Source organism: Fulmarus glacialis, unplaced genomic scaffold, assembly GCF_000690835.1.
Source record: "Fulmarus glacialis isolate BGI_N327 unplaced genomic scaffold, ASM69083v1 scaffold2614, whole genome shotgun sequence".
Taxonomy (NCBI): Eukaryota; Metazoa; Chordata; class Aves; order Procellariiformes; family Procellariidae; genus Fulmarus; species Fulmarus glacialis.
Window position 1 is genome coordinate 52869 of NW_009207434.1, and position 13648 is coordinate 66516.

At 38.9% G+C, this 13648-nt stretch overlaps 1 protein-coding gene across 1 annotated transcript in view; it reads left to right on the top strand.

Moving 5' to 3' along the window:
• Positions 1-1055: 1055 nt before the first annotated feature.
• Positions 1056-13648, top strand: part of HECW2 (HECT, C2 and WW domain containing E3 ubiquitin protein ligase 2) — a gene marked incomplete at its 3' end in the record, with an annotated part of 74228 nt that continues 61635 nt past the window's right edge. The window contains exon 1 of the mRNA XM_009576099.1: positions 1056-1347. Within this exon, the coding sequence (XP_009574394.1) occupies positions 1056-1347 (292 nt within the window). The remainder of the gene's footprint in view (positions 1348-13648) is intronic.

Here is a 13648-nt window from a genome sequence, read left to right on the forward strand (position 1 = left end):
TTCTCTGGCAAGAGCTTCCCCATCGCCGATTCTATCTTCCTATAAGCTGTTCCCTCTGTTTTAATATTTTGCTATTCTTGTCTTTCCTTTCTGATGATTTATCTCAAGTTGTGAGTAACGTGAGGGCTTATTTTCAGATGGCAGTACTTTAGGTAGCTGTGGATAATGAGGTGCAAGTTCTGCTTCTGAAGTTATGGTGTGATGATATTGGCATGACCGTTTCAGTGAAGACCTTCTAGTGTCTCCTTAGGGCTAGAGGAAAGCTGTTGAACTTACAAGGCCTCTGTTTTCTGATGTATGGAAAAGAACAACAAAATCTGACTGCACAGGTAAACTGACATGGGCTAATTGAATATATATATCCGTAGTCTAAAGTGCCCCAGTCAATGGTCTGACATGTTTTTGGATGGTATAGAGGATCTCAGAAGCTATGCTTCGTATCTTAAAAAATAAAATCCTCACAAAATTATTTTATAGTAGCACAAATCTGTGACACCATATTTGAAATACGTCCAACCTTATTAATATCTTCAACACTTTACTGATTCTGAACATACAGTGCATAGAGAGTATTGTTGGAGACTAACATATCTAAGTGAAAATACATCATATACTGCTGTGATTTCTTTGGTGGAGGATGAGTTCATTATCTCTTCACTCTTTAGGCTACTGCCAAACTTAAATTAGCTTTGTTACTGTGGCTGTTCTTGCTTGATAGATGGTCTTGGATGTTTTGCTTTCTGTTGCTTTCTGGCTTATAAATGTTATTTCATGGTGCATGGTTAACTCTGAATTTTGTTGTAAGTGATTCTATGGTTGTTTGTTTTTTTTTTTTATGTACAGACACTGAGGTGGCTGCAGTGGTAGAGCGATGAAGTAAAAGATTTTACTCAGTCCATTTTAGGCTTCTGTAGGAACACTTTTGCACTAATGCCTCTCCATTTAATATTTGACTGAGTAACCTGCTGTCTCACTTTACACTTTCTTTTTTTCTTCTTCATGATAGATCTCTGAACAACAACTTTTTCACGTAAATTGACAAAAGTGGAGAAGAGATGGCCAGTTCAGCCCGAGAACATCTGCTTTTTGTGCGACGTCGCAACCCACAGCTACGGTATACTCTGAGCCCAGAGAATCTGCAGAGTTTGGCATCTCAGGGCACCATGGCTGAGAACATGAACCTGCAGCGTGCCAACAGCGACACTGATTTAGTGACCTCGGATAGCAGGTCTAGTTTGACAGCTAGTATGTACGAATACACCTTGGGGCAATCTCAGAACCTCATCATTTTTTGGGATATTAAGGAAGAAGTAGACCCGACTGACTGGATAGGACTTTATCACATAGGTAAGTCAGAACCATGTTGTAATGTTTCTCTGTGTTTGTTGCTCTTTTGCCACTTCAAATTTCCTTTTCTGATATGTGTTCTGGCACACTACATAATTAATCTAAAGATAAAGTTGAGGTAAGACTGCAGAGAATTACCTTGGATTTCTCTTTGCTTTTCTTAGTGCAGTGAACTATGTAAAAACATGATTCTAATTAATGTAGATCTGATTCCACAATGACCTAGAAGATGAAATGCATTCTTCTTAAAAAACAAATGTGCATGCAGTTTCCTGTATTCACCTTTGCTGGTGGCTAGCTTACAGACTGGAAAATTCAGAGTACTGTATTCATCATGTAACTTGACATGCTTACTGTCCAATGTTTATACAGATTTTTGGACAAATAAATTCTTAACATTTGTGAAAAGGTATTTGGTATAAGTCTTTGATTTTGTAGAACTGAAATTGTATCAACTCTGAAGGAATGAGAATTTCTGTTTATGAAGAATTCTTGTAAAAGGAAATCCTCTAAGGAGATTTTTATGTGCTCTTTTGTGCTGTTCAGGATATTTCAGAGGAGGGAGCTGGAAGGAGCTCTAGGCTGGCATGCAAGAGCCTGTGGGCAGTGTGTGCATTAGCAAATGATGTGGCTCAAAAGGAGTGGATCGGTAGGTCAAAGCAGCTGGTGCTGAGACCCTAGCATCAGCAGCATATTAGGGTTGGGATTTTCCATGGTATTATGTTTAATCAGGTCCCTAGATCCAAACATCCCTGCTGCGAGTGTGGTTTGGAGCTGTCCAAAGGACACTCTTTGTGTCCACACTAGGAACTGGAGCGTAGCTAGTGGGTAGCTATAGTGGCACATGGGGTTTAATCGTCTTCTCAAGGAATCCAGTTCACGTGCACTAAAATTACTCTCTGAATTTAACTAGTGCTCAGTAAGTGGGACTGATCGGTTGATTTGTTTCAAAATTGCACTACTTCTCTGAACCCAATTATTAATGTAGAAAGGAACAGTCAATTCAACCTGTCAAAAGCAGGTATAGCAGAAAGCAGTGGAAACAGGTCTGACCGCTGGAATTTTGTCTGTGCTGGGACTAAGCGTAGTGCAATGAAATCGGTCTCAGTAGGATTTCGGAGAGATATTTGCTGTGCCAGCTTTTTCCAAGATGTTCCATGTCTACATCACTTAATGTTGCATGCTGTGGAGATGCTGTTTCCAGTTCTTATTCTTTTTTTGTCTGATTTTTTTATTCTACATTACTGCAGCTCCACAAACTGGACAGTATTGAGTTGTGCTGTTCCAGTGCTTACCTGGTTATAAAAGCTGTATTGGAATTGCAGCATGAACTGCAGTCTCTCCTGGGATGAACTGTGGATATGTGCTAATATTTAAGCCACCTAAATGAAGTGCCTAATAAACAGACAAGAATCTTCCTGATAGCATTATCATTAGCAGCCTGGAGTGTGGTCTGTGCTGTAAAACGCACAGACTGCTAAATGGAGCTTAAACATTCTAATTTGAATACATTGAGAGCTTCGTCTGAATAAAGGTTTGACACCCCTTCCCATTGTTTTTTTTCATGGTTCACAGCACTTCAGGATTGGTATTCAAGATGCCTGAAGTACAGCATTTTTCTATAAAATTCTCATTGGTTCTTATTGTATGCTATAAGTGATTTTTATCCTACTTTCATGATTAAAAATATTTCTACTTTCAGTCTGTTGAGCCCCTAAAGTACAAAACAGTATTAAGTTACCACAAGGTAAGAATCCTGTAAGGAACAGCCAAATTTATGCCTTCTTGGGCCTAAACCCCCCATCATGCTACTGTGTAATACCAGAGTGTGTGAGATATATGTTGGGTTTCCTGTTTCCTTCTTGAATGATGAAAGGTCCAGGAACTCATTCACACTGAGCTTTTGTCTCCACTGCCACTTGAAATCCATGAGCGCTGGTGAGAGTTTTGTTGCTGATTTAAAATAGATCTGAGCAGAATCTTTCTTTTAAGACTTGTAGTTTCATCATTCTGAGTGATGGAATTGCATGTTTTTTACAACAGAGGTAAGGATATATTCAGCCTGATAGGCATGCCTGTCTATCTTTGATTTAGGTTTTTTGATAAACTCTTTCAAGTATCTAGCATCTTTTAAAAATAAAAAATAATAAGTTTTTATAGACATAGCTAAGGTAAGTTAAATCCCACAGGGTATAATCCAGCATTTTCAGTCCTTTGTAATAATTGCCGTGGAGTACCCCCAGTTCCCACTTACTCCTTTGGACGTTGAGGACACTCACTTCTTATTTTCTCAGGAGGGGAATGTTTGTGAGTGAATATATTTAAAAATAAAAACTCCGTTCTCAAACATGTTATTTATATTGAACATAGTTGCTTGAGGTCATCCATCCTGTTCTTTCTTTGAAAACCATCTGGCTGACAAAGTGGCTCTCCTCTGGCACTGCCTCCTGAAGGCAGTGGAAGTTGTGTGTGGTCACTAACACAAGACAGCACGAGGGCTGTGCCAGCCTCGTGCTGTACCGCAGTGTCCCCCCACGTTTTCTAGTAAAGCACCGTTTTTCAAGGAGCTAGGAACAGAAGAAGGCAAAGATTTTGCTTTTATTTTAAAAAACACATTGCATAACCAAAAGCACGGTCCTGTGGCTTTTTTTTTATGTTGGTTGTACAATTAAGTGTCATGAAAGCTAGATGAATGTTTTGGGGGGAAAAAAGTGGTTGTTAATTCTGTAAATGAAGAGAAGGTGAATTCTAAACATGAGCATCATTCTGAGCTCAGGCATTAGCACAGAGAGATCTGGCAAAGGTCTGAAGCAATCCAGGTGAATTTTCACTTCAAATTAATTTTGTAGAATACATCCATTATAAAAGGAATTGAGGGCGACACACTGGGAAACTGCCTTCCCTCTTCATCCATTAATTTATTCAATTAGCGCTCTCTCATTAGTTTTCTATCAAAAGAAAGCAGTTATTTCTGTGCTGCTTAGTGCGGTTTTACTGCATGGTTAAAACTGCAGTGGCTCGCTAGGAATCCCACCAAACTTACTAGATCTCTCTCTTTCTAAGAGACTGACTACAAATCACCGTACACATTCACCCAGACATTGGGTGGTGCAGTTGGTCACAGGACTGTCACTAATCAGAGTCACTGCCTCTGGGCAGTGGTCACTGCCTCTGGGTTGCAGATGATTGGCTTACACTAGGGAATAGAAGATGGAGCTTTTTCTAAGTGCGATACAACTTCAGTGAAATGTTTGGCCTGCTAAATGGCTATGGAAACAGATGTTATCTTTTTAAAAAGAGAAAAGCCTAAGGGGAGAAACACAGAATCATCTTATTCTGAAGGACTGATTTTGAATTTTTTTTTTTAAAGTGCATGTGGATTTTTTCCAGACTTCTGTTCTGTTTTGGTTTTTTTTTTTTTTTTTTTTTAAAAGAATGGGGGAGACTCATAAATTAACAAATACTTTGTAGAAAAGACTGCGTATTTTTTTAAACATTAAATTCAGTATAATGTCCTCAGGATACTCCTCTGCAGTAACTTTTGATCTTTTGTTTTTAAATGCAGCAAGTCGAACTTAACTGTGAAAAATTTTACATAGCTCTACAAAGCTAAATTCATGCTCAGATTTTCTAGAATTTTGTGTTTTAAGGAATGTTTTTAGATACATGTGCAAGTTTCCTGGTTTTAGTACCATTCTTGTATCTTCCTCTGTTTCATCATTGTGTGCAGCCAAAATGTGATCTGTTTTCTTGTTGAGGGACTGCTTTTTACAGAGGGTCTTTTTCTTTTCCAGTGTGTGCCTAAGGATTACCAAAAGAAAAGTGTATGTGAGGTATACAGCGTATTCTGTGAAGGCAAACATCGTTTTTCCTGACTATTTTTGGTTTTGTACTGTCTGAACTCTAATTTAAAGTGTCAGTAGCACTTCTTGAACAGTCTTGTCCACCAAGTTTTGTTGAAGCAGCTTTCTAGCTCCAAAGGTGAGATGTGTAGAGAATGTAGATAACACATCTATAAAAGCACAGAAAGGTGTCCCAGTGAGACTATGTGCCAGAGAGAAATGTTATTTCTGAATCTTAGCTCTTCTTTAGGTAAATCAGGCAGTGTTGCATGCAACGCTACAGGCTTGGGGAAGAGTGGCTGGAAAGCTGCCCAGAGGAAAAGGACCTGGGGGTGCTGGTTGAGGTCCGGCTGAACATGAGCCAGCAGTGTGCCCAGGTGGCCAAGGCGGCCAACGGCATCCTGGCCTGTATCAGAAATAGTGTGGCCAGCAGGAGGAGGGAGGTGATCGTGCCCCTGTACTCGGCCCTGGTGAGGCTGCACCTCGAATCCCGTGTTCAGTTTTGGGCCCTTCACTACAAGAAGGACATTGAGGTGCTGGAGCGTGTCCAGAGAAGGGCAACGGAGCTGGTGAAGGGCCTGGAGCACAAGTCTGATGAGGAGCGGCTGAGGGAACTGGGGCTGTTTAGCCTGGAGAAGAGGAGGCTGAGGGGAGACCTCATCGCGCTCTACAACTACCTGAAAGGAGGTTGTAGCGAGGTGGGGGTTGGTCTCTTCTCCCAAGTAACAAGCGATAGGACGAGAGGAAATGGCCTCAAGTTGCACCAGGGGAGGTTTAGACTGGACATTACAAAAAATTTCTTTACTGAAAGAGTGGTCAGGCCTTGGAACAGGCTGCCCAGGGAAGTGGTTGAGTCACTGTGCCTGCAAGTATTTAAAAGACGTGTAGATGAGGTGCTTAGGGACATGGTTTAGCGGGCATGGTGGTGTTGGGTTGACGGTTGGACTCGATGATCTTAGAGGTCTTTTCCAACCTTAATGATTCTATGATTCTGTAAGTGTGAAATTGTCAAATCTGAAATACAGGTTTATCATTTTGAATTCAGCTTTAAGCTTTGCCTAGAATGGGCTTCTCATTTCTTCTTCAGGACCGGTTATGAGGATTGTCACTTGAAAGTGATGAGGCGTGATGAAACTCAGAGAGCGGGCTTTTTAGTAGAGGTATTATACCTATGCTTACTCTGAAGGGTAAAGGTAAATTTTCAGTGTTTCTGTCCTAATGAGAAGGAAAGAAGAGGTCCGTTCTCTCAATTTTAAAAAATTTTGTTTTTTTTTAAGAACTAAAGTAGGATTTAGACTGAAAACCTTCTTCATCTTTTGAAGACTTTTAGAAGACTATAGATTTTAACAAACACATTTTGCATCCTGTTAGACCCATGAAGTTTTCTTGTCCAGTACTGACCCAGCTTTTGCTCTGTACATGCATGCTTTAAAAGTGCTTGTTCCAAGCAATATTTAAACTATTAGAGTTTTACCAACGTATTTTCCTCTAATTAAGAGGAATCCGAATCTTGCTATGGCAAGAGAGGTCAGGTTCTGGAGTCCTGTAGTGAATAAGGCTGCACAAAGTATTGGACCCAGCTGCAATCAAAAAAGAGAAATGGATATTCAGTTCGAAGGGACTATGAGGCATCCCAGTTTTCTTGCCACTGTGTTATTGTAGCAACAGGGTACGAGCACTTCCTTGGGAAGTGAGAACTGTTCAAGAAGATGAGCAGGTAGATTCTCCACTGCTCGTGGGATGCTGAGGGAAGTTGAATCTTGATGAGTTTTATGGGTTGCCCTGAAGTCTCATATTTAAAGAAATCAGAAAGTACAAAATAAAGAATAAAAAGTCAGGAGAGAGAAGCAAATCCAATTTTTGGTTTAAATAGATTAGCTCCCATGGACAAATTGCCCAGGTTGGCCTATTTTTGTCCTAATTTACTGAGTCCTAGTTATGAGATGCATGCCCTTATTCTAGAGATCCTTAGTACATTTAAAATGCTGGGTATCAAAGGTCATTATATTTATTTCCATCAGCTGCTTTTCACAGGCTGCTTGGCTTTTTGTTATACCTACTGCATGGATTCACAATAACATTATAAAAACAAAACAAAAACCAAAACAGAAAAAACTGATGCAGAGTTATATAGGGCAATTTAGATAGGATCTAGGTTTATACTGAGCCTCCTAGGGTAATGGAGTTTGGAGCCTTTCCTTTTCAGGTCAGACAAGATTAAAAAGAAAAAAGCTTTCACATAAACTGCTTTTAATACACTTAAAATAGTGGCTTACATTAGACAGATTATAAAATGTTAAGATACTTTATTCCCGAAAGATTTCTCTGGTCTTCATTGTAGAAAACATGCAAAATAACAACTTTATTATCTTCCAGAAAAGCCTGATATTCACTTCATTTTTTTCCTTCATGTTTTAGCAACATGAGTACTTTTATGTACTTTAAAATCTGAGCAGTACTGTTAATGTCTATTGACTAGTTACTAGGCATAACAGTATTAATTTGTGGTTACTCCTCATTTTGGCTGCAGCTAAAGTCTGCAAACCATGGGCTTGACATTCCGTGTAGAAGAGTCGGTCTCTACCCAGCTGGCTCCATGGTAGAGTCTTTGGCTTAGGCTTCCAGGAGGCTGGCGTTGCGTTGTTTGTCATCAACCATTGGGCATTTTGTTTGTTTTTTTTTTTAATGACATCGTCTGAATATCTAAGCACTGTGGTGGTTTTGTTCTCTTCAAAAAATAAACAAAAGGACTATGACTCTGAACCTCTGGAGGAGCCATACCTGTGCATGTTGAGATGTCAGTGAAACTCCCACTGGAGATGTATGCCTAAATAATATGTATAACAAAGCAAAATTCATAGTTGACAACAAGTAGGATTACAGGAGAGAACTTGAATTAATGTTGGCCTGCATCTGGGATTGGTGCTAGTCTGTGCCTGTCTGATGTTGATATTTGTGATAAGCAAAAGTATGTGGAAAACGCTGCCTTGAAATACCTCATTTGCTGGTGACTTAGTAATATTTAGGGAAGGGCCACCTCTTGAGTGGGTTAATGAAAAGTGATGGCAGTCTAATATAGGAATCGTATCCTAAAATCATATGTGGTGAGGCTTACAGTGATTTTAAAAAAAAATCCATGACAAACCAAGGGTCTTCAGAAGCTTTCCCTCCAGGTACTGCATTTCAATCTTATTCTTTCCTTTCTTCCTAGATCCTGACCCACACGCAAAGCTACTTTTTCCCCAAGACAGAATTTGGTACTTTCTTCTCCTCAGTTGTGAGCTAGTAAAGTTCGCTCAAAAACCAATGTATGGACAGAATAATACCTTCTCTTTACTGCAAAAGTTAGAAGATGTGAATAGAAGGTGCTTTCTCTATGTATTTTCATTGCATGCAGCAGGTACCTTAAAAGATACACTCACTACATTAAAATACACTCATTATATTTGTTTTAAGAAGAAAAGAATTACTTGCCTGCTAAAAAATAAAACCAAAACCTAGAATCTTGTAGGATGATATTTATGTCTGGAAGAAGTTCAAGCTGTGACAGAGAAAGTGTTGCCAGGACATCCAAACTTCTCAGTTAATTGTGTTTTTTAACTTTTTGAGATACCTGTGACCTGAAAACTAGACAAATGTAGCTGCAGGGAGGACGCTTTCAGCTGTGTTGTCAGTATCTTTCCACTGCAAGAGGTTCTGGCATGACAACATTTATAATCCTTTGAATAGAAAGCAGTGTTCTCCCCACCCTGCCTTTTTGATGTAGTGGCTGTTCCAGCAGATGATGGCAAATACAAACACTGGATAATGGAAAACAATGTACGCTTCTGAATTCGTAATATTCTCTTTTACCGTAAAACTGCCTTGTGTTAGCTTGGGTTTTTTAATTTGTTTGAAGGAGGTTGGCTTTCATTTTGATTTTTTTTTTTTTTTTTAAAAAGACATTTGCTGAGCTGTTTTCTATCATCAAATCAACATGCCATACAGTATTTTCAAAATCATTTGGGAAAAACAGTTATTCCAAATCACTGACAACTGGATTGAAAAAGTAGTTGCATTAATTCATCTATTGATTTGTTTCATGTAAGTAATAGATTATGGATTAATTTTGCATTATGCACAGTGTTAGAATTCCTCTTGTAAATTTTTTATGAAGTTCTTGGCTCCTTCATCTGCATGGATTTATCAATGACTGTAAGAATCTGAATTAATGGAGAAGTGTTATAAGCTGAGTATTGAATACAGTATGTTAAGGACGTGACTGATGTAGTTAAAACCAGTGGCACTTAAAAAGATGAGAAACATGCATACTAGGACTCTGAAACTAACACTTCATTGGTGGATATGTTTACTATAACCTTTTAATATATGCTGATATTGGATACACAGGCTCTTAAATTATAACCGGAGGAGGTTACTGAAGGTACCAATATTGATCTTGATAGGCCTCCTCTCCTAGCAAAGCTCATCAAGATGTGTCTTGCAACTTATGCTATTTGAGGAACAAAGATCCAGAGAATGGCCAGACCTGACCATCTTAGAGCTCCTCTGGTATGGAGAACTTTCAGCTGGGCCTGAGTGCTTCCCAGCCAGTTTGGCATAAGAAAGGTACTGATGTGGGGTCAAGATGCTACAAGAGTGCCGTTAAACTGACGATGCTTAGCTGGTGTTTACTCCTTGGGAAAAACAAAGCTTACAAACGTCTTGCATTGGCAGCGTTTCTTGTCTCTTTGCCCAGCAGCATCCAGGACTCCATTGCTCTCACTCTGGTGGGCAGCCAATTCCCAGGCAAGCAAATCCCGTGCATCAGAGCTTTGTTTCAAGGTCTGGTCAGACTGTCTTCACAAGATCTGCCTCCTTTGTCTAGCAGTCATTCGGAGTTAATGTCAAAGTCTTCAGTTGTATTTCGAGTCACTAATCATTCATTCCATCACTAATGTGTCAGTAGTCCTTGAAAGTTTATAAAAATTAGTAGATTCATTACCCTTATCATTCCTGCCCTGACCTTGGGAATAAATTAATCCTGTATATCCCAATGTGCAGTAATGCAAAAAATGAACATACAATTTCCATAAAAACAACGTAGTCATTTCCCAGGTACTGGAGTAAGGAGAAGACAAAAAGATACAACAAAGATTTGTTACTTTGCCTGGAAGAAGCAAGATGGGTACTGTAAAGTGTTAAGTGAATATAATGGAGCTTATTTTGAAAATTTATAGAATATGTTCAAAATAACTTGCATAGTTATGTGGATATATAATCAGATTGTGAGGGAAATGCACAAAGGATATTTATTCTTAAAGGGCATATTTAAGAATTCAGTTTCAGCTTGATGTCACTGTTAATATCAAGCCCTCTTTAACTGTATACAGAAGAAGGTTTGATGGATACAGGTCACCAGTTTCTAGTTTTCTTACAGAAAGTGTGATTAGAAATTCAGTTTCTGGTTTCCTCTGACAATTATTCTCTGATTGTTGCTATTCAGTAGACAGAAGTTTTCATTATGGTATGAACTCTCATGCTCTATGAAATGCTTCCTTCCTTGAGAATTTAAACTTTATCTGATGGTCATAAATGTGGTTCACATGAGGGGAGTCTCACTTGAGGATAATTTTTGACAGATTAAAACTGAAAGCTTGGACCTACTAGGTACCATCTATGAAGAGGACTAAGAATTGAAGCCATTTGGTGCCTTGCAAGATCGGGACCTTAATCACTGTTTTATCTTTGCCATCAAATGTGGAAGCGCTTTCTCGCATATGAAGCCCATCAAGCTTAAGTGGGTTTGGCTTTATAAGATGAAATATGCATAGAAAAACATTATAGCGCAATAGCAGGCACATACCATTGTCACGGAGATAAATGTCCAGTAGTGACCTCATAAAAAAGAAAAAAAATAACGTCTTTCTGTGTTCACTGTAGTTTAATTTCTATATAAAGTTTCATGCATGACATAATTCAGCAGATGGTAGCCTGCACGGAGGGGGAAAATTCAGTTCGACGAGTTTTTCAACATAGATGCCTCTCTGAATTTTAGTAGACTTAAAGACAGGCAGTTGCTTTCAAGATACTGAATAAGGATGCAACAATCTACCAAAGTCAACAATGAATAAGATTTTAGGAGTTATTGATGGGGTAGTACTTAATGTACAGGCAACAACACTTTCTTCGAAGTATTCTTTAACTTGTAAATTTTTTGAGCAACAGGATGAAAAGTGCGTTGTCCAGTTTTCTTTAAAAAAAACCCACCCATGATTTGTTTTCAGCAAGTAAAATCAAAGACAACCCACCTGACATCAGTGGCATTTCACCATATGATGCGAATAGCTTTATGACTTTTGTGGTCCATTTGGCTAGACGTTCTGAGTCATTAGCACATAAGATTTCCATTTTGAAAAGCAGTCCTAATTACGGCACACTTAATTGAGTACAGTCCTGCTCTCCTGTGCAAGCAGTTAAATAAAAATTACCACCTTTCAGATTAGTGTAGATCACTGTCTTTGGTGCTATTGTTTACGGCCCATTGGCTGAGCAGAGCTAAGCTGGCAGAGCATTTACTCTCCAAGAGTACAAACACCTCTGTGCTGATTTAGCATCTCAAATGGGATGGGGGAGAGCAGCAGGGGTAGCTGCAGGGAACCTGCAGGAGTGTGTAACCAGGCGTGAGAGGGACTGTCTCTTTGGCAGTAATTTGCCACTGGACCTGCTCAGCTGCACTGTGCAGCAGTGACCCCAGCAGAGAGGGTGTGATGGGATGTGGTTTGTAGGCTGCTGTAATAGGAGTGCAAGTCTGCGCTTTTTGTAATTACTTATTTATGCTCTGGGTTTATTTGTATTGCTGGGAGTAGCTGAGTTAGTGAGCCTTTGTTTCTAGTCGCATTTAATTCTAGGTTCTATTCTTTGCTTGCAGAGTCCAAGGGAATTACTGCTAGGAATTTAAAAGAAATCATGAAAATGTTGTTATCTGTAGGGCCTTTCAAGATATTTACACAAGTTAATAAAGCTTCTTTGCCTTCATTAGTCTACACAGTTTTGTGGTCCTTTTTTGCTGTCACATGTTAACACTGCGAGAGAGGAAGCTTTTTACTTCTGAGATTCGTGCTAAAAAGTTAAATAAGCAAGTCTCCTTTTTTGACTTCTAGTGATGATTTTAATATAATTGGCTTTGATATTTGGCATGGTAAAATGATACTGCTTCTAAAGAATTGTAACATGACCTTTGTGTTTCTTTTAGCTTTGGTCTCATTCAGTTTAATCTGCAGAGACATTTAGTACTTGTCGTAAGCAGTGTTTGGCTTCGTCCGCTCTCATCTTCATGACATAAGGATTTTAGACTAGAAGTAACTATATCGGCATCCTTTTTGTTTAAAAGGTAAATCTTAACCCTGAAGAAATAATCCATCTGATTACAAAACTGATAAAGCATATGTGTGAAGAGAAAGATCCAGGCAACGTATGGGGAAAAAAAGTCATTCCATTACTCTGAATGTGATACGATGGTGCTAAAGACAGATTAGCAGTTTCTCTGGTTATTACGGGGAAAACTCTGTTTATACTGTCAGTGCATTACTCTGGAGTTAACTTATCCTGAAAATTCTAAATTCTCTTCTGCTGAAGTAGACTGCAAAGATCCTGGGCAATCTTCCAACCTCCTTTTTCACTCTTTGCATCTACTGCATGAGAGGTAATGAAGAATAGATTAGTAAGATGCTATCGCTTGGATAATGTCTTTTTACTTAGGACTGCTGTGCAGTTAGACGTAGTTCATCAAGACTTTGTCATAAAATGCCGTTTTAATTTCCAGTGGAAAACAATCTTTTGTTTTGCTAGGGCATGAACCACCAATTACTTTGAGGTAGGTTATTTGGTACTCAAGAATATTTACTAATGTCTTGGTAATCTTGTAGATACACACTCTCCAGAAACTCCAGTTAATGTGAACAAATTGAAGCTATGTTTGGGTAGTTGGATATGAAGTACATTAATCTAAAAACTGTGTTTGGCTAAAACTAGAGTGTTGTGATTCTTTAAAGATGAGAAGTGGAGCAGGATGAACGCGCTTTTTAGAGGTCCCACTTACTCACTATTCAAGGATCTGAATTACCACTTAGTATTACTCCAGTTCTCTTTTTTCTCAGAAAAAGGCTGAGCAATTTCATTCTGAAAATTAACTTTCTGCTAATAAGCTACATAACCTGAAAGAAGAAGTCTTTGGGTTTGTGGGGTTTTTTTTGGGGGGGAATACATTGGCTTGCATTGTGTGTGATTTTTTTGTTTTGTTTTGTTTTTCTTTAAATCCCATTTCTGCTTCTTCCATCCAGTTTCTTTTCATGGAAGGTTCTATGGAAATATGTCAAAATTTAGGTTTGGGACATTCTGGGTACTGTGAGCAAACAAACAAAAAAGCTAATTTGAAGTAGGAAATGATGAAATGATTATTTTACTTCCCCCCAACCCCC